We start from the raw sequence: 19,819 nt of genomic DNA on the forward strand, positions 1-19,819 counted from the left end.
CCCAAATGATTGCAGAGTATTAATTTTAATAAACATAATTTACCTTTTCCAGATTTAAAGTGTCATTTCTTCCAAATACTTGTTGAGTAGTCTCACTGTTTAACTTATGAATAGCACTCTCATTGAATATTGTCATTACTCATGATGTAAAACCATTTTTATTACGACTTTTAGTTTCATAAGCCTTTGTTTTCTTGTTTTATATTCACATTAGGGTTTTGTTTGTTGCATTTGTAGCCAAGATGTAAAATATGAAATATGTAATAGTAAGACTTATATGAATACGAATTATTATTTTTCCTGAAATATTCTTTGAATGTGTCCTTTTTAAAAAGAGTTGATAACCAGAAGTTTTAAAAATAGAAAAATGAATGTTATGACTACATATATGGCTATTACACACTGAAGTCTATAATAACCTTTGTGATATTGTAATAGGTATACTTCTTCACAGAAAGTAACTTAGCAAAAGTTGTCTTTTAAAAAACAAAGTTTTTATTTTTGTCTAATGATTTGAATGATATTTAATGATAAAGTATCTAAATTTTAACTGTTGAAGAGTGACCTATTAATCCTTCATATTTTTCACCAATTATGTAAAGTATAAATGTCTTAATAGATAAATTCAGGATTTCTATGGTTTCATGTCTTTGTAATTTGAGTAACATTACATAGTAGGAAAATATAAAAGGTATTGATAAGCCATTTTTAGTACTCTTTCAGAAGTTTTCCACTTTATTTCAGTTTGGTATTAGATTAGCTGCATTGGAATCAGGTGATTCTATTCCTTTTCAATAAAATGCATAATTTGGGACTCCAAATTTATCAAATCAAAATCTTGGTGGGAGTGGGGCCAATAACCTGAATTTACTGTTAGGTGATTATTATGCATAATACAGTTTTTAAAACGCTGCCTTAAATTGTTTTTATCAATTGAATCTATATAACAGTACATATAGTTTGGTGTTTCATAGAACCCTAATGGTAATTTGAAATTTGTTTTTCTTAACTGTGTTTTAGGGCCAATATGTAGTTAATACTGGCACTACTTACGCTGTTTAATCCACTTTTCTAATAAAAGGTAACCAGCAAACTAATGCCAAACCAGAAACATTGGAAAAGACTGGACATTTGGCTCTGAGAAATGAGATGACTATCATCCTTCACTTCCTTGTGCATATGGCCCTAGGACCAGCTGGAAATACTCAGGAGCCACTATCTGAGGCTACATACCATCAATGACTTCCTAAATCTTTACTGACTGTATTAGATCTAAGCTTTCTAAGAATTTAAAACCTTCTGTAATTTGACCCTCTCTTGCTCTGAATCTCATCTCCTTCTCCTCTTCTTTCCAGCTTTCCCCGTAGTGTGTTCATTCCTGCCTTTGCATGGTTCTCCTTCCCACTGAACATATTGTCATTCATTATCCCCAAAGTACTGGCATGCAATAGGGTTCATTAAATTCTGAGGAATTGATTTTATATCTGGCTCAAGAAAGGTATTAGACACATAATCACTGCTTAGATTGAAAACTCTGTGAAGGCAAGAAGCACATTCCTTAAAGAGCATAAAGAATGTACATGGTTCCTACATGGAACATTGTAATGACTAGGACTCATTCTGTACAGAGCTTATCCGGGTGTATCATGTACACCAAAGTACCTAATGAATATTATTAGTAGTATTAATAACAACAATGTTTGTTCTGGCCCTGTTGTGGAATCTATGTTCCCTTTAGTCTTTTCATTTTTCATGGGGTACACCAGATTATAGAAGAGGTGGAGTGGCCATCTGTTCTAGATCTAGTCTTGAATACGGAATTTTGCCCTGGGGTAAAATCAAGTGCTCTGAGCGTGTGGCCTGGATATATGTGGCATAACTGAGGCTTTAAATCCTCCTAGTAACTGAATAAAACCCATAAGGGAAATTCCTAGAAGTATTTGCTCAATTTGATTGAGCCCTGATATAAGTTTGTTAATGTCCTTATATGTGAGAGTCATATGCCAAATTCCATCTTCTCAATGGTTTTTGTTAGCTCTGAAATAAATATCAGCCAAAGAACAACATTTAGCTGGAGGCTTAAATCATTTAATTACCAATATGTGCTTGCTTTGAAAAGATTTAGTAAGATGTTTTGGGCATATAAATTTCTTGCTTCTTTAATGAGAACATTTGTGGAGGACTATAATTTTATTTTTATGTGTACAATTGTTAATACTTTGGCACGGTCTAGTCTCTTAATTATGATTTTTTTCTATTTTTTCTGAGATTTATTGATATTTACTAGACATATAACATTGTATAATTTAAGGTGTACAGTGTAATGATGTGGTATATGTACATATCATGAAATGTTTACCACAGTAAGGTTAACACATCCTTCACACCTCACATAATTACCATTTTATTGTTGTTGTTCTTGTTATGGTAAAGACATTTAAAGTGTATTCTCCAGGCAACTTGCAAGTATACGATACACTTTTGTTAACTGTGGTCACCATGCTGTATATTACACCCTGGAACTTATTTTTCTTATCACTGGAGGTTTGTACCCTTTGATCAATGTCTCATTTCCCCCACCCCTCAGTCCCTGGCAACCACTGTTCTACTCTGTGCTTCTATGAATTCAGCTTTAGATTCTACATGTAAGAGAAATAATATGGTGTTTGTATTTCTCTGTCTGACTTATTTCCCTTAGTATAATGCTCTCAAGGTCCATCCATGTTGCCACAAATAGCAGAATTTCCTCCTTTTTTATGGCTCAATAATATTCCATTGCATGTATATACACTGCATTTTCTTTCATCCATTCATCCATCCATAGATGGACACTGAGATTGTTTTTATGTCTTGGCTATTGTGAATAATGTTGCAATGAAAATGAGGGTACAGATATTTCTTTCAGATCCTGTATTCATTTTCTTCGGATATATTCCCAGAAGTGGGATTGCTGGGTCTTATGGTAATTCTACTTCTAATTTTTGAGGAACTTCTATACTGTTCTCCATAATGGCTGTATCAATTCACATTCCCACCAATACTGCACAGGGTTCCATTTTCGACACATCCTTGCCAACATTTGTTATCTCTTACCTGTTTGGTAATAGCCATTCTAACAGGTGTGAAGTGATATTTCATTGTGGTATTGACTTGCATTTTCCCAATGGTTACTGAGATTGAGTACCTTTTAATGTATTTGTTGGCTATTTGTATGTGTTCTTTGTCAAAATGTTTATTCTGGTCCTTTGTCCATTTTAAATTGGATTATTTGGATTTTTGCTATTGAGTTGAATGAGTTGTATAAAGTTTCCAATTGGGAAGTATGATGCCTCCAGCTTTGTTCTTTCTCAAGCTTGCTTTGACTATTCAGGTCTTTTGTGTTTCCATATAAATTTTAGGATAGTTTTTCTATTTTTGTGAAAAATGATGTTGGAATTTTGATAGGGATTGCATTGAATCTATAGGTGGCTTTGGATAGTATGGACATTTTAACAATATTAATTCTTCCCATCCATGAACATGGGATATCTTTCCATTTACTGGCATTTTCTTCAGTTTCTTTCATCAGTGTCTTACAGTTTTCTGTGTATATAGATTTTTCACTTCCTATTGTTTTGAGTGCTATTGGAAATGGGATTGTTTCCTTTATTTTTTCCAGTGTTTTGTTGTTAGTATATAAACACACAATTAATTTTTGTATGTTGATTTTGCATCATGCAACTTACTGAACTTGATTCTTTTTAATGAGTTTTTAGTGGAGTCTCTAGGATTTTCTCTATATAATATCATGTCATGGAAAAACTGAGATAATTTTACTTCTTCCTTTCTGATTTGGATGCCTTTGATTTCTTTTTGCTGCTTAATTGCTCTAGCTAAGACTTCCAGTACTATGTTGAATAAGAGTGGTGACAGTGGCACCCTTGTCTTGTTCCTAATCTTAGAGGGAAAGCTTTCAACTTTTCATTGTCAGGGATGATGTAAGCTGTGGTCTTGTCATATATAGCCTTTATTATGTTGAGGAATGTCCCTTCTATAACCACTTTGTTGAGAGTTATTATCATGAGAGGACTGTTGAATTTTGTCAAATGCTTTTTCTGCCTCTATTGAGATGATCATGTGATTTTTATCCTTCACTCATTGTAGTATGTCACATTTATTGGTTTGCAAATGTTGGCCCCATGGTGTATGATCCTTTAATGTGCTGTGAAAACCTGTGTGGAGGAAATGCTATGGTGAAATCTTCAGGGAGTGCATGAGGGCTATCCTGGTCGTTGGTTTTTTTCAGCAGCAAAAGCTGTTGGGGTTCTCTGCAGAACAGGCCACTGTGAAACGAGGTTGTGCCTGCCATGTGTCTGATACTGGTAGCCCAAGCCCTTTTTCCTTGTTCCAGGCCATTTCTGTACACCTCACTTGTGCCAGTCTCTGGGTCAGGTGAAACTGAAGTGGCTCCTTCTTGCAGTGCATCAAAAGGCTGGGGAAGCTGATTGCTCACCCCACTCTCCCTTTCCCAGGAAGGGGAGGGAACTCTTTTCATATTGGTAGTTCCCTGTCTATGCTGAGCAGCACCGGCCTGGGTGATAGGCTGACACAAGCAAAATGAAGCTGTCCTTCTTTTCTTCTACATTTGGTTAGTCTCAGGTTTTTTTGTCCCACTGTGTTTTGGGGCTTTAAAAGGAAGGTGTATACCTTCTCCTTTTTTCCTTGTTATTACTTGCAAGAATTTAGATATGGTGATGAGCCATCTTAGAATATAGAGACCAAAAGCAGTATCCACTTAGGAATGAGGCACAGATGTCTCTTTCATTGCTACTATTAACACTGGTTCTATAGATTCTTGTAAATGAAAATACACAAGAAAAATATATAATTACGGGATGTATACAGCCAAAATGTGATTGTCAGTGACATGTTTTTGGACATAGAAAATCCAAGAGAATCAACTCATGAGCCATTAGAACTAACTAGATAATTCAGCAATAAGTTCTAAACAAAGGTCAACCAACAAAATAAAGTAGCCTTTACAAGTAATAATATATTTTAAAATGCTATTTTAAAATTTTTATTTACAATAATAAAAATAACTATTAAATACCCAGGAATAAATGTTTTAAGAAATGGAAGAAACCTATAAAGCAGACTAAAAAACACTGGAGGACATAAATCAACTATTAAATAAATGGAATAAATACTGTTTTAAGAATAGTAAGAATCTGGGGCGCCTGGGTGGCGCAGTTGGTTAAGCGTCCGACTTCAGCCAGGTCACGATCTCGCGGTCCGTGAGTTCGAGCCCCGCGTCGGGCTCTGTGCTGACTGCTCAGAGCCTGGAGCCTGTTTCCGATTCTGTGTCTCCCTCTCTCTCTGCCCCTCCCCCGTTCATGCTCTGTCTCTCTCTGTCCCAAAAATAAATAAACGTTGAAAAAAAATTAAAAAAAAAAGAATAGTAAGAATCAATACTGTAAATGTGAGAATTTATTCCAAAGTTAATCTAAATGTCAGTGCAGTTCTAGATACTGACAAATCGATTCTACAAAAATAACTAAAGGGGCACCTGGGTGGCTCAATTGGGTAAGCATCTGACTCTTGATTTAGGCTTGGGTCATGATCTCACGGTTCATGAGTATGAGCCCTGCATTTGGTTCTGCACTGACAGTGTGGAGCCTGCCTGGGATTCTCTCTCTCCCTCTCTCTCTCTCTGCCCCTCCTCCGATCTCGCTTTCTCTCTCTCTCAAAGTAAATAAATAAACCTAAAAAAAATAACTGACAAGTAGGAATAAAGATGGCTAATGAAAAAGAATGGACAAAGAGAGGAATATTTTCCCTACCAAACACCAAAACATGTTATAAAGCTGTGGTAAATAAAACATCATGATTAGTGTAGAAATAGAGGCATAGAGCATTTGACAGAATAGAGTTCCACCGTTTTACAGTCCCACCAGTAGTGCACAGGGGTTCCAATTTCTCCACATTCTTGCCAACACTTGTATTTTTGATAGTAGCCACCTAATATCTCATTCTGTGTGCTTTTTAAAATTTTTTATTCAATTTATTTAAACTAAAAAAAGAAAAAACAGTTCATCCATTTCTCCATACCTGCCCCCCCACTTCTTGAAACCACCAATCTGTTCTCTATATCCATGAGCTTGGTTTTGGTTTGGTTTGTTTGTTTTAGATTCCACATATAAGAAGGTTCGTACAGTATTTGTCTTTTTCTGTCTGACTTATTTCATTTAGCATAATGGTCTCAAGGTTCATCCATGTTGTCACAAATGGCAAGATTTCACTTTTTTAAATAGCTGAATAGTATTCTTGTGTGTGTGTGTGTGTGTGTGTCTCAATGGACATGTAGGTTTTCTCCGTATCTTAGCTATTATGCTGTGTTGAACATAAGAGCACATATGTTTTTTCAAAGTAGTGTTTTTGTTTCCTTTGGATACACACCCAGAAGTGGAATTGTTGGATCATGTGGTAGTTCTATTTTTAATCTTTAGAGGAACCTCCATACTGTGGTTGTACCCATTTAAATTCACACCAGCAGTGCACAGAAGTACCTTTTTCTTTGCATCCTTGTCAACACTTGTTATTTCTTGTCTTTTGGTAGTAGACATTCTAATGGGTGTGAGGTGATATCTCATTGTGGTTTTGATTTGCATTTCCCTGATCATTGATGATGTTGAGCCTATTTTCATGTAGCTATTGGCCATTTGTATACGTTCTTTGGAAAAACGCCTATTCAGATCCTCTGCCAAATTTTGGCTCAGATTGTTTTTTGCTATTAAGTTGTATGAGTTCTTTGTATATTTTGAATATTAGCCCCTTATCAGATATATGATTTCCAAATATGTTCTCCCAATCAGGAGGTTGCCTTTTCATTTTGTTGGTGGTTTCCTTTGCTGTGCAGAAGCTTGTTCATTTGATGTAGTCCCAGTTGTTTATTTTTTGCTTTTGTTGCTTTTGCTTTTAGTGTAAGTAAAAAAAAAAAAATCACCAAAACCTATATCCAGGAGCTTCCTGCCTATGTTTTCTCTAGTTTTATGGTTTCAGGTCTTCTGTTCAAGTCCTTAATCCATTTTGAGTCGATTTTTGTGTATGGTATAAGATAGTGGTCAGATTTCATTCTTCTGCATATGTCTGTCCAATTTTCCCAATGCCATTTATTGAAGATACCATCCTTTCCCTATCATACATTCTTATCTCTTTCATCATAAATTAATTGACCAAATATGTATCGTGATCATATATGACCATATAGGTTTATTTCTGTGATATGTGTTCTGTTCCATTGAACTATGTGTCTGTTTTTATGCCAGTACCATATGGCTTTGATTACTATAGCTTTTTTTAAAAAAATTCAAGGTAGTTTGATTACTGTAGCTTTGTAATATAGTTTGAAATCAGGGAACATGATACCTACACCTTTGTTCTTTTTTCTCAAAATTGCTTTGACTATTTGGCTCTTTTATGGTACAATACAAATTTTTGGATTTTTCTATTTCTGTGAAAAATACTATTGGATGTTTGGGATTGCTTTGAATCTATGTATTGGAGAGTGTGGACATTTTAACAGTATTAATTCTTCCAACCATGACTGTGAAATATCTTTCCATTTATTTGTATATTCTTCAATGTCTGTCTTATTTTCTTTCTTTCTTTCTTTCTTTCTTTCTTTCTTTCTTTCTTTCATGTAAAAAAGGTGTTTTTATTAAAGCATGGGGACAGGACCCATGGGCACAAAGAGCTACACTCAGTTTCTTTCATTAATGTCTTATAGTTTTCAATATATAAGTCTTTCACTTTGGTTAAATTTATTCCTAGGTATTTTGTTCTTTTTGATGCAATTGTAAATGGGATTTTTTTTCTTAATTTCTTTCTGATATTCATTATTAGTTTAAAAAACAGTGACTGGTTTTTGTGTATTGATTTTGTATCCTGCAGCTTTACTCTGAATTTGTTAATTAGTTCTAACAGTTTTTTGATGGAATGTTTAAGATTTTTCTTTATATAATATCATGTGCTTTACAAATAGTGACAGTTTTACTTCTTCTCCAATCCAAATGCCATTTGTTTACTTATTTATTTATTTCCTAATTTCTCTAACAGGACTTCCAATGCTATGTTGAATGAAAATAGCAAGAGTGGATATCTTTGTCTTGTTGCTGATCTTAGAGGAAAAGCTTTCAGCTTTTCACCTTTGACTATGATGTTACTTGTGGGCTTGTCATATGTGGCCTTTATTATGTTGAAGTACATTCCCTCTATATCTACTTTGTTGAGAGTTTTTATCATAAACAGATGTTGAGTTTTATCAAATGCTTCCTAAGCATCTGTTTAGATGATCATATGATTTTTATTCTTTTTAATGCGGTATATCACCTTGACCAATTTGGGAATGTTGAACCATCCTTGTATCTCTGGAATAAATCCCACCTTATCATGGTATGTGATCCTTTTCATGTATTGCTGAATTCAGTTTGCTGATAGTTTGTTGAAGACACAATATTTGCTTTTATGCTCCTCAGGGATATTTGCCTGTAGTGTATGTGTGTGGTCCTTTTCTAGTTTTGGTATCAGGGTAATACTGGCCTCATAAAATGTGTTTAGAATAGTTTGTCCCTCTTCTACTTTTTGAAAGAGTTTGAGAAATATTAATATTAATTCTTATTTGAGTGTTTGGTAGACTTCACCAGTGAAGCTGTCTAGTCCTAGACTTTTGTTTGTTTGTTGGGAGGTTTTTGATCACTGATTCAACTTCCTTGCTAGTAATCAATCTGTTCAGATTTTCTATTTCACCATGCTTCAGTTCTGGTAAGTTGTCTGTTACTAGGAACATATTCCTTTGTACCAGTTGTAACATTTATTTTGTTTCTAATTTATTTTCATCCTTTCTTTTTTCCTGGTGAGTCTAGCTGAAGGTTTGTCGATTTTGTTTATTTTTTCAAAGAATCAGCTCTTAGTTTCACTGATCTTTTCTACTGTCTTTTTAGTTTCTATTTCATGTATGTCTGCTCTAATCTTTGTTATTTCCTTCTTTCTACTTTCTTTGGGCTTCATTTGTTTTTCTTTTTCTAATTCCTTGAGGTGTAAAGTTAGGTTATTTGACACTTGTTTCTTAAGATAGGCATTTATTACTGTGAACTTTCCTTTTAGAACTATTTTTGCTGCATCCCATAAATTTTGATGTTACATTTCCATTTTCATTTGTCTCAAGGTTTTTTTTATTTCTCTTGATTTCTTCTCTTGCCCATTGGTTATGCAGTAGCATGTTGTTTAATATTCACATATTTTTTAATTTTCCAGTTTTATTAATGGAATTAAATTCTAGTTTCATATCATTGTGGTCAGAAAAGATGTTTTATAGGATTTTAATTCTCTTAAATTTTCTTTTGTGGCCTAACATGATATATTTTGGAAAATGTCCCATATGCACTTAAGAAAAATGCGTATTCTGGTGCTTGTGGATGGAATGTTTTGCAAATATCTGTTACATACATCTGGCCTAATGTCATTTAAGACTCATGTTTCCTTATTGATTTTCTGTCTGGATGATATATCCTTGATATAAGTGGGTATTAAAATCCCCTACTTTTATTGTATTGCTGTTTATTTCTTCCTGTAGGTCTATTAATATTTGCTTTGTATATTTAAGTGTTTCTAGGTTGGATACATAAATATTTACAAATGTTAGATCCTCTTGTTAGATTAACGCCTTTATCATTATGTAACTCCCTTCTTCATCTTTTATTTGCAGTCCTTGTTTTAAAGTCCATTTTATCCGATATAAATATAGCTACTTCAGCTCTCTTTTGGTTTTTGTTCGCATGGAATATCTTTTTCCATCCCTTCACAGTCTATGTATGTCCTTACATCTAAAGTGTGTCTCTTGTAGGCAACAGATAGATAGTGTTGGTTTTTTATCTATTCCATCAATCTGTGTCTTTTGATTGGAGAATTTAGTACATTTACATTTAAAGTAATTATTGATAAGTATGTGCTTATTACTATTTTGTTAATTGCTTCCTAGCTGTATTTACAGTTCCTCTCTGTTCTTCTCTTCTTCCCTTGCACTATTCCTTTGTGGTTTGATGACTTTCTTCATATATAAGTTATCCTTATATTCTTTTCCCTTTATTGTTTTGGATTTTCTATAGCTTTATTTTCTTATGCTTACTGTAAGGCTTGCATATAACAGCTTATATCTATTATATCCATAATAGTCTCTTTTAAGTTGATAACAACTTAAGTTTGATCCCATTCTAAAGCTCAACATTTTTACTCTCCTCACTCCATGTTTTGTTTTTGATGTCACGTTTTACATCTTTTTTATCTTTGTATCCATTAACTAATTGTAATCATATCTATTTTACTACTTTTTGTTTTTTAACATTCATACTATCTTTGTAAGTAACTAATCATTGTGGTTTTGATTTGCATTTCTCTGATGAGACATGATTCTTTACATAGGTACTCTTAAGATTTATAAAACAGCTACTAGTATTAGCAAGAGAGATTAACCATTTCATGAGATGTAAGGCCAAAGTACAAAAATCAGATCTATTTTTATATGTTAGCAGTAAATAATTGGAAAATGAAATAGAAAACTTTCAATTTATAGTAGCATTTAAAAAATATTTAAATAAATTCAAGGGAAGACATGTAATCTACCAAATGTTGGAATGAATGTAGAGAATGGAGAATTTTCATCCATTGTTGGTGGTTGAAGATTTGGGGGAAAGCTCTAGTTCTAATAAATGAAACATTCACCTATGATATGACTTAGCAATTCTTCTTCTAAGTATTTACCCAAAAGAAATGAAAACATATGTGTGCAAACATACACACAAATGTGTTCAGCAATATTTATAGCAGTTTTATTCATAATAGTCAAGAATTGGAAATAGCCCAGGTGTCCATCTACAAGAAAATGTATTATTATATAATGGAATATTACTCAGCAATAAAATGAAATGAACTTTTTTTTAAAGTTTATTATTCATTTTGGAGAAGGAGGGGCAGGAAGAGGGAGAGAGAGAGAATCCCAAGCAAGCTCTGTGCTGTCAACACAGAGCCCAATGTGGGGCTTGGACCCACAAACTGTGAGATCTTGACCTGAGCCGAAATCAAGAGACAGACACTTAAACAACTGAGCCATCCAGGCACCCTCGAAATGAACTTCTGATATATGTAACAATGTGGATGAATCTCAAAAACATAAGTGAAATAATCTAGACACAAACCAGTATATGGTGTACGATTCTATTTATAAATTTATAGAACAAGCAAAATTACTTTACAGACAGTGGTTTTGCCTTTGGGGCGAGGATTTGGATTGGCTAGGAAGAGACACCAGCAAACTTTCTGAAGTGATGGAAGTGTTCTTTACTTTGATCTGGGTCTGGATTATCCAGTGTTTTCATTTGTCAAAGCTGATAAAACTGTAATTAAGACTTAGGCATTTCACTTTATATGAATTTCACTTCAAAATGTATTAAAGAGAACCATAATAAATATTGACTTTTCGTTAATGATGTGAATGCTCAAGTGTTTGGGGGGAGCTGTGTAGATTTCTGCAGCTTCCTTTGAAATGCATCAACAAAGTAAGATGGATTGATGGATATGTGAAAATGCAAAATAATTAATTGTAGCATGTAGGTAGTTGGTACATATTTGTTTCTGTGTTTTTAATGTTTATTTATTTTTGAGAGAGAGAGCGCACAAGTGAGGGAGGGGCAGAGAGAGAGATGGAGACACAGAATTTGAAGCAGTCTCCAGGTTCTGGGCTGCCAGTGCAGAACCCGATGTGAGACTTGAACTCACAAACTGTGAGATCATGACCTGAGCTGAAGTTGGACACTTAACTGACTGAGCCTCCCAGGCATCCCTAGTGGGTACATATTTGTACACCATACATTTATTTCAACTTTTCTGGATGTTTGAAGCTTTTCATAATAAAATGTTAGAGGGAAATGCACTTTGGAAAATTATGACTTGATTATAGAGAGGCAAAATCATCACTACCCCTCCTTTGCGCCTTTGGAATCATGCAGAAGACAAGAATGATGAAGAAAAATTCAACTCCTTTTCACAGCCAACCTAGGTTATAGCTAAAACTCTGTATTTCAAAATACATGGAAGAACAGTGAAAAACAGGTTATTAGTGAAAGCATGCAAAAGGACACAGATATAAGACACCATGGAAAGAAGACTTAGGTGCTACAGATCTCTGAAAGATCAAGACCTCTTAGAAGATGAAGTGCACATGAGGTGCAAATCCGATATCCCCTATTTGCAACAGTGGAACAGGTCTGCAGTGGCTTGTGATAGCCATCCTAGAACTGGTTTGCTTCCAAAGAATTGAGGAGGCAGGGCCTAATGAAGAATAACATAGACAATGAATATCTGAAGGAGGCAGCTTTTCTCACAGCAGGCAAAAGAAGAGTTTCCTTACAGTATTAAAAGAAAAAGACGAAAACAACCAAACCATAACAAAAATAACCTGGCTAATGGAATTCATTAAAAAAATTAAAGTCATATGCAAAGTGTCACTAGTCTGGAAGATAGCACAGGCCCCTCTGCTATGTAACTTTCTGCAAATAGGTGATCTAGGAAAAAATCTCTTCAAAAACTGAGTTCTGAGAAATGAACCAACATAGTATCCATACAAATATACTAGAATAAGAATGGAAAAAAGAAACAAAAAGTAAATGGCAGGAAAAAAAAGTTTCACCACAGATGAGTTGCTATTGAGTAGATGAAAATATATTAGTATGGGGCTCCTGGGTGGCTCATTCTGTTGTGTCTGACTTCGGCTCAGGACATGATCTCGTGGTTCATGAGACTGAGCCCTGCATTGGGCTGTGTGCTGACATCTCAGAGCCTGGAACCTGCTTTGGATTCTGTGTCTCTCTCTCTGCCCCTTCCCCACTCATGCTGTGTCTCTCTCTGTCTCTGAAAAATAAATAAGAACATTAAAAAAATTGTTTTAATATTGGTATGAGTTTAAAATGTTAATCATTTCTTCTAAAAGGGATAAGTTTAAGGTAGAATTAAATGTAAGAATTTAAGGAAAATATGATGAGACATAGGAGCAGATGAACTTAGGCAGATGAACTGCCAACTTGCTAGTTGGCAGAAAAGCAAAGAAGTAAAAGAAAATAAGTTATCTCAGAAAAAATATATATTGTTGGTTTCATAAGAATGTGTGTGTATGTCAATAATTGGTGTGTGGCTGTGGGAGGAATTGCCTAGGGAGGGACATCAGAGAAATTTTTGGAGTATGATGATGTTTTATATATTGAGCAGGGTAGTGGCTACATACATGCATACAATTCTCAAAGCTCATTAAACGAAACATTTAAAATGCATTTACTATTTCACTTATTATGTCTAAGTTTAAAAATAAAATGTATTGGGGGAAAAGGATTTATGAAGCATGTGACAGAGATTCAACATATGTATAATTGGGGTCTTCAAGGAGGAAAACAAATCATGGAACAGAACAAATATTGAAGTTGTAATTCAGCAACAATTTCCAGAAATAAAGACTTATAAGAACATAAAATGAACCAGGGAAAACTGATCTTAAATGTGTCATACCCTAGGCGTGTTTTAGTAAAGCTTCTGGATGGGAAAAAAAGAAAGAAGAGCCAAGTAAAAAGTTCGTGTCGTGTATAAAGGGGAAAAAACAAAGATGAGACAACTCTGTAGCTCCAGAGCTCCCAATAAGCTGGCATGAAGCCTCTGCAGGAACTGCAGTGCACTTCACTTTTTCCCAGTCCTGCTTCCTGAAGCTTCTTACAGCTGTTGTTTCTACAAAAAACCTCCCACACGCAAATTTTCATCTCAGATTCTGCGTCCAGGTGATCTGACCTGAGATGTACCACAAAGGAAACCTTAATTAATTCTGAGAGGTAGAAATAGTTACAGATAACTTTCTCTGGGAGTAATGCAATAAAACTAATCAATTACAAAACCTGAAAACAGAGGTCACTATGACCTCAGTATTTAAAAGAAAAAAATTCTTGGGTCAAGTAGATAAATGTGAACAAATTACAGAATATCCCTAAAAGAATAACATTCTGGAATGATCAGAACCCACGGGATGGCTAAAACAGTGCTCAAAAAAATTATAACTGTACATATTTACATTAATAAACAAGAAGAAATGAAAATAAACAGCTCCAGTACTAATAACTAGAATCTAAAGATTAAAATAGAAATTAATGAATTAAAAATGTACAATTAATAAGTGAACAAGAGTTGTTTTTAAAAAAGAAAAAGCATGGGGTGCCTGAGTGGCTCAGTCATGTAAGTGTCCCACTTTAGCTCAGGTAATGATCTCGTGGTTCACGAGTTTGAGCCCCTCGTGGGGCTCTGTCCGGCTTAGAGCCTGGAGCCTGCTTTGGATTCTGTGTCTTCCTCTCTCTGTGCCCCTCCCCTACTCTCTCTCTCTCTCTGTCTCTGTCTCTCAAAATAAATAAATAAATAAATAAATAAATAAATAAACAAACAAACAAACATTTAAAAAGAAAAAGTAATAAAATAGATGGACCTGGTGTTACCTTACCTAATTAAGAAAAAAGAAAGTACAACTATGTGAAACAAGTGATAAATAACAGTAGCCACAGACTCGGGGGGTGGGGGGTATCATGGCAGGCTACTTAGCTCAACTACATGTAAATAAATTTGAAAGCCTGGATGAAATGGAAAGTTTTCTAGGAAAATATAATGTTCCAAATTTTGCTCTAGAACAAAGAGAATACTAAAACCAAGTTGTCAGAAAGGTACCTTCTTACCTTCCCTTTCAGTAAATACTAAGTAAGCCAAATTCAGACAAGTGCTACTACAGTAAAGAACAGATCAATTTAATCTCATCAAAACTACTGTAGCACATGGAAAGAGAAAGGTACCTCCAAATTTTTAAAAAAAAAAACTGCACACACTGGGTGTTATATGTAAGTGATGAATTACTAAATTCTATTGCTGAAGTCATTATTACACTATTTGTTGACTAACTTGGATTTAAATTAAAAAAAAAAAATTGGATGCTTAACTGACTGAGCCACATAGGCGCCCCCTTGATTAACTATTTTTCAAGTTGTTTTGTAAAGAAAATTATTTTGTGTGGATTATTTTTAGAATTTGATGAATAAATTACACCATTATAGATTGTTACAAAAAAAAAAGACTGCATAAAACTAAAAGAAATCAATCTCACGTTAATGTAGAAATCCTATGATAAAATGTTGGCAAATAGAGGTCAACAGCACATCAAAAAATAATATAGCACACCAACTGGAGTTTATTCCAGAAATGCAAGGATAATTCAAATCCAAGAAAATTACTAATAATCCTATTAATAGCTTTATGATGGAAAATCATGATAGTTTATATGGATGGTAAAATGGGCTTAAGACAATTTGATATTTTTATAAGAAAAATGAGTAGAAAACTATTAAATTACATATTATAGATTAATATATTAAAATATATTTCTTAACATTAAAATATGGCTCTCATCTCAAAGCTGGCATAGTATTTCCTAAGAAGTGAAAGGACTGTCACTAAAGTTAGGAAGAAGTCAAGCATGTCCATCAGTCAGGAAGAAGTCAAGCTGGATTCCAGCTCCGGCAGGTCCAGGGGTTCCCAAAGGATGAACGGCGTCACGAAAGTAACAAATGGACCCAGACCACAGCCGTGTGTTAGACTGGCCGCTTTATTGTGGCAAGCGTGGCGTTATATTTGTTAGCAATTTCCTTATAACGTGTGTCATCTATGTTTTCTGGCATTACCTGATTCTAAAGATGTTCCTTTGTGTAATCACCCATTAAGGAACAACATAGTTATTTTCTTGTAACGTTCCCTCCTGCCCTATCAAGGTCATCTAGCTCTCAACACCTCAAGGGGAACGTTTACAGGGATGTGACTTTTTAATTGTTCCTTTGAACCATTTGCAGTACAGGGAACAAAAGTATTCACTTTGGTCTGGGGTGCAGGGAGGGAGCCAAGAGGGCCCTGGGAACCCATGCCTTATGTGCTCCCAGAGAAACAATGTATACCTAGGAACTAATGAACCATTCTGTACCTTAACCCACCAGGTCCAGTTATCATCTGGAATGCCTCCTGGGGGCCAAATGGACCTAGGGGTTGGAGTAACTTGTATCAGTATATACATTCCTTTGTTGCCAGAGTGGGGATTTCGAACCCATTTGTCCCCCTCCTTGGCTGGGAAATATATGGGGCGGTCCTTCCTTTAGGGAGAGGAGTCTTTATAGGGGGTGGCAAGGGCTAGATGTAGGGCCGCATGATTTCCTTGCGGAATCGTCTTTCTTTCCCCAGTGGTTCTTTTCCCGGGGGGCCTGTCGTGGGCAATTCCCTAACCGACAAATCCCCAGGTGCTTTCACTGGGAGGGGGGCTGCCCTGACCAGCGCTAAGGCCAAATTACATAAAAGCAGGAGTACGAGAAGCTTCACTTTCAGTGGGCCGCCATGCAGTGCCGATCTGTCCACCGCCCGGGCCCTGCCATCAGGCTGGTTGGAGAGCTTGGCTTCTGGCACATCAGTGCTACTATTTAATACTGTTTGGGAGGAACTTAACTGATGCAATCAGAAAAGAAATTAGAGGTGTAATATTTGGAAAATAAGAGATAAAATTATCAATATTTGAAGATACGATTCAATCCCTAGAAACTAAGGAGCTGAAAAATTATAACAAATAAAAAGCTTCAGTAAGCTAAATATATGTCAACAATCTTTATATATACAAGCAACAGTCAGTATTAGAAGCAGCCCCCAATCAGGTCATGATCTCAGGGTTCGTGGGTTTGAACCCCACATTGGGCTCTGTGCTGACAGTGTGGAGCCTACTTGAGATTCTCTCTCTTTCCTTCTCTTTTTGCCCCCCCACTCACACTTCCCTCTCTCTCAAAAATAAATAAACTTTAAAAAAAAGAAGCAGCCCCCCAAAAATAAAATGCTCAGGAATAAGCTAGATCTATAAAGAGAAAACTTAAAAATGATTCTAAGAAATGCAAATAAAGATTTAATTGGGAAGGAACTCCATGGTCTTCAATTAGGAAGACTCAAACATGTTAAAATGTTAGCCTGATCCAGATGAAATGTAACATGATTGAAATAAAATTACCAGTAAGATTTGGTTTTTAAGGGGAGGGAAACTAGACAATGTTCCATATGGAAAACCAAACAAGCAAAAATTACCAAGAAAAATCTGCAAAAGAAGGGTAATGAGAGGGAGATAGCCTGCCAAATGTTAACATTTATTATAAAGCCTCACTAGCTTACATATGTTCTAACACTTCACTAATAAAAAGAGAGATGGAACGGAACAGAAAGCCCAAAAACTGACCCAAACACACAGGAGTTCACTGGGAGGAAGGTGAACTTTCTAATGAATGGTTGTGGGACAACTGAGTATGATTTTATGTAGCAATTTCAAAATGATGACCAATAAGTAACAAATTGAAAATTGAAAAATGAAAACTTAAAAGTAGCAGAAAAAGTCATGGTTAGAAAATGCATTTATATATGTCTCATTGTGGAGAATACTTTTTGAAGTAACACACTAAATTCAAAAGTGAGAAAGAAAGGAAAAGAACCATTGAGTATATTAAAAATAAGAAATATTTTTCCTTGGTATGAAACACTAATTACTGTGAAAAGAAAAATACAAAGAATGAAAAAATTCACATATGTACAATAGATAAATATAATATCCCCAATATATTAATGATTCCTGTAAATCACTAAGAAAAACAGAAAAAAATGAGAAAAGAAATATAATATTTCTTAAGGCTGATGTTCAACTTTTTTTTTTTTTCATAAGGGAAATGAAACTTACACATACAGTGAAAAAACAAGCTACGGTAAAATCCCAGATTGGTGTTTTGCTAATAGTATGCAGAAACAAGTACTTTTTTTTTAAGTTTATTTATTTATTTTGAGAGAGACAGAGACAGCATGAGCAGGGGAGGGGCAGAGAGAGGGAGACAGAATCCCAAGCAGGCTCTGTGTTTTCAACGCAGCTCCTGATCCAGGGATTGAACTCACCAACGGTGAGATCATGACATGAGCTGAGGTCAAGAGTCCCACACTCAAATGACTGAGCCACCCAGGAGCCCCTCTTTTAATGTTTATTTGTTTTTGAGAGAGAGAGAGACAGAGCACGAGCTGGGGAGGGGCAGGGAAGGGGATGGACAGAGGATCAGAAGCAGGCTCCACACTGACAGCAGAGAGCCCAATATGAGACTTGAACTCATAAACTGTGCGATCATGACCTGAGCCAAAGTTGGACGCTTAACCAGTTGAGCCATCCAGGTGCCCCACAAATACTTTCATATGTTCTTTGTAGAGGTATATCTTGGTACTGTCTTGGAGGGTGGGGACATTAAGGGTTTTCAGAATTACAGTTAGACACACCCATTGGTCCAGCAATTTCTCTTCCATGGATATATCCTAGAGATGCAAAATGTATACATGAGCACTGTTATTTATTGCAACATTGCTTGAGCTGGCATAAGATTGAAAAACCCAAACAGCGGTGCCTAGATGGCTCAGTTGGTTAAGCTCAGAGCCTGGAGCCTGCTTTAGATTCTGTGTCTCCTTTTCTCTCTGCCCCTCCTCAGCTCTCACTTGCTCTCTCTCTCTCTCTCTCTCTCTCTCAAAAATAAATAAACTTTAAGAAAGAAAAACAACCCAAACATCTGGCTAGGCTGCTCTCAGTTCATGAACCTGGGCACCCGAGGTCCAGAGCTCTGTCTACCCAGAGTAAGGGGTGTCCTTTTCTCATGCTTGGGTAGGTATGGTATAGACTAGCATTGATTCGTTTCTGAAAAGGAGAACTTAAAGACTCTTGTGAAGTAGTCCCATGGTTTTGGATTTGGTTTTTTTTTTTTATTTTATTTTATCTTTATTGTTGTCTTTCCCACAAATATTTCAATTGCATTTGTACTCAACTTGCCTTGATCAAGTCCTTGCAAAGGATTTCTGATCCAGTTTTAATAAAATAGAAATAGCTTTCTTTCTGTAGCCATATTTCACCAGTTTATGTAATAATTAAATTAATAATATAATTAACCTGTTACAATGAATATACACACATTCAGCTATAAACAAACAACAATTGGCATCAGCTCTGTGGGCAGGAGTAGTTGTGCTCTGGCATGATGAAAAGTAGCCTGCCTGATGCAAGAGCTCACCAACCAGGATATCAGTTCATAAACCTGAAAGAGGGATTGGAGAGTTTGGTTAATCCAGCAAGTTGGTTGAGTGTTCATTTAAGAGAGCTTTTATTACATACAGACAATAAGTAAAGAGCAATCTATTGTGTTCCAAAATAAATAAAATCAGAGTAATCCTAATAAGCAATGATTTGCTGATATCCTTATATTTTTATATTATGACTGCTTTGTCTTCATTTATGACTTCCATATGAGCCCACATTCTTTCCAATGTGTTGCAGGCTTTGGTCAAGGAATTACAAAATGATGTCTATGAAATAAGGCAACAAATCAGAGAGCGTAAAAAAATGCAGAAAAACAGGGACGCTTGCAGAACTTCAACCCATAAAGCCCAGACATTGGCAGCTTCTATTCTCAACATTTCACGGTCAGATCTAGAGGAAATATTAGATACAGAAGATGAAATGGTAAGGTCATTTAAGTATTTATTAATCAAGGGCTCTTTACACATTGAGCTTAAGCAAATACTTTTATTTGTTTTATAATTCTTAGAGTTTCATCTTTAATATAATATTAATGAAGGTAAGCTTGACAATGTACTAGTGAAAGTTACATCAAGGGTATTAACC

The 19,819-nt window shown here is 35.3% G+C and overlaps 1 protein-coding gene across 1 annotated transcript in view; it reads left to right on the forward strand.

Annotated features, from left to right (window-relative positions):
- The window catches only part of CNTLN (centlein), a 317,305-nt gene that overhangs the window by 283,670 nt on the left and 13,816 nt on the right, over positions 1-19,819 (forward strand). Inside the window, exon 24 of the mRNA XM_047064802.1 lies at positions 19,472-19,657. Within this exon, the coding sequence (XP_046920758.1) occupies positions 19,472-19,657 (186 nt within the window). The remainder of the gene's footprint in view (positions 1-19,471; positions 19,658-19,819) is intronic.

This window comes from Lynx rufus, unplaced genomic scaffold (genome assembly GCF_022079265.1).
Source record: "Lynx rufus isolate CCGP_SWC_20201006 ecotype Redwood Valley unplaced genomic scaffold, mLynRuf1.p SCAF_10, whole genome shotgun sequence".
Taxonomy (NCBI): Eukaryota; Metazoa; Chordata; class Mammalia; order Carnivora; family Felidae; genus Lynx; species Lynx rufus.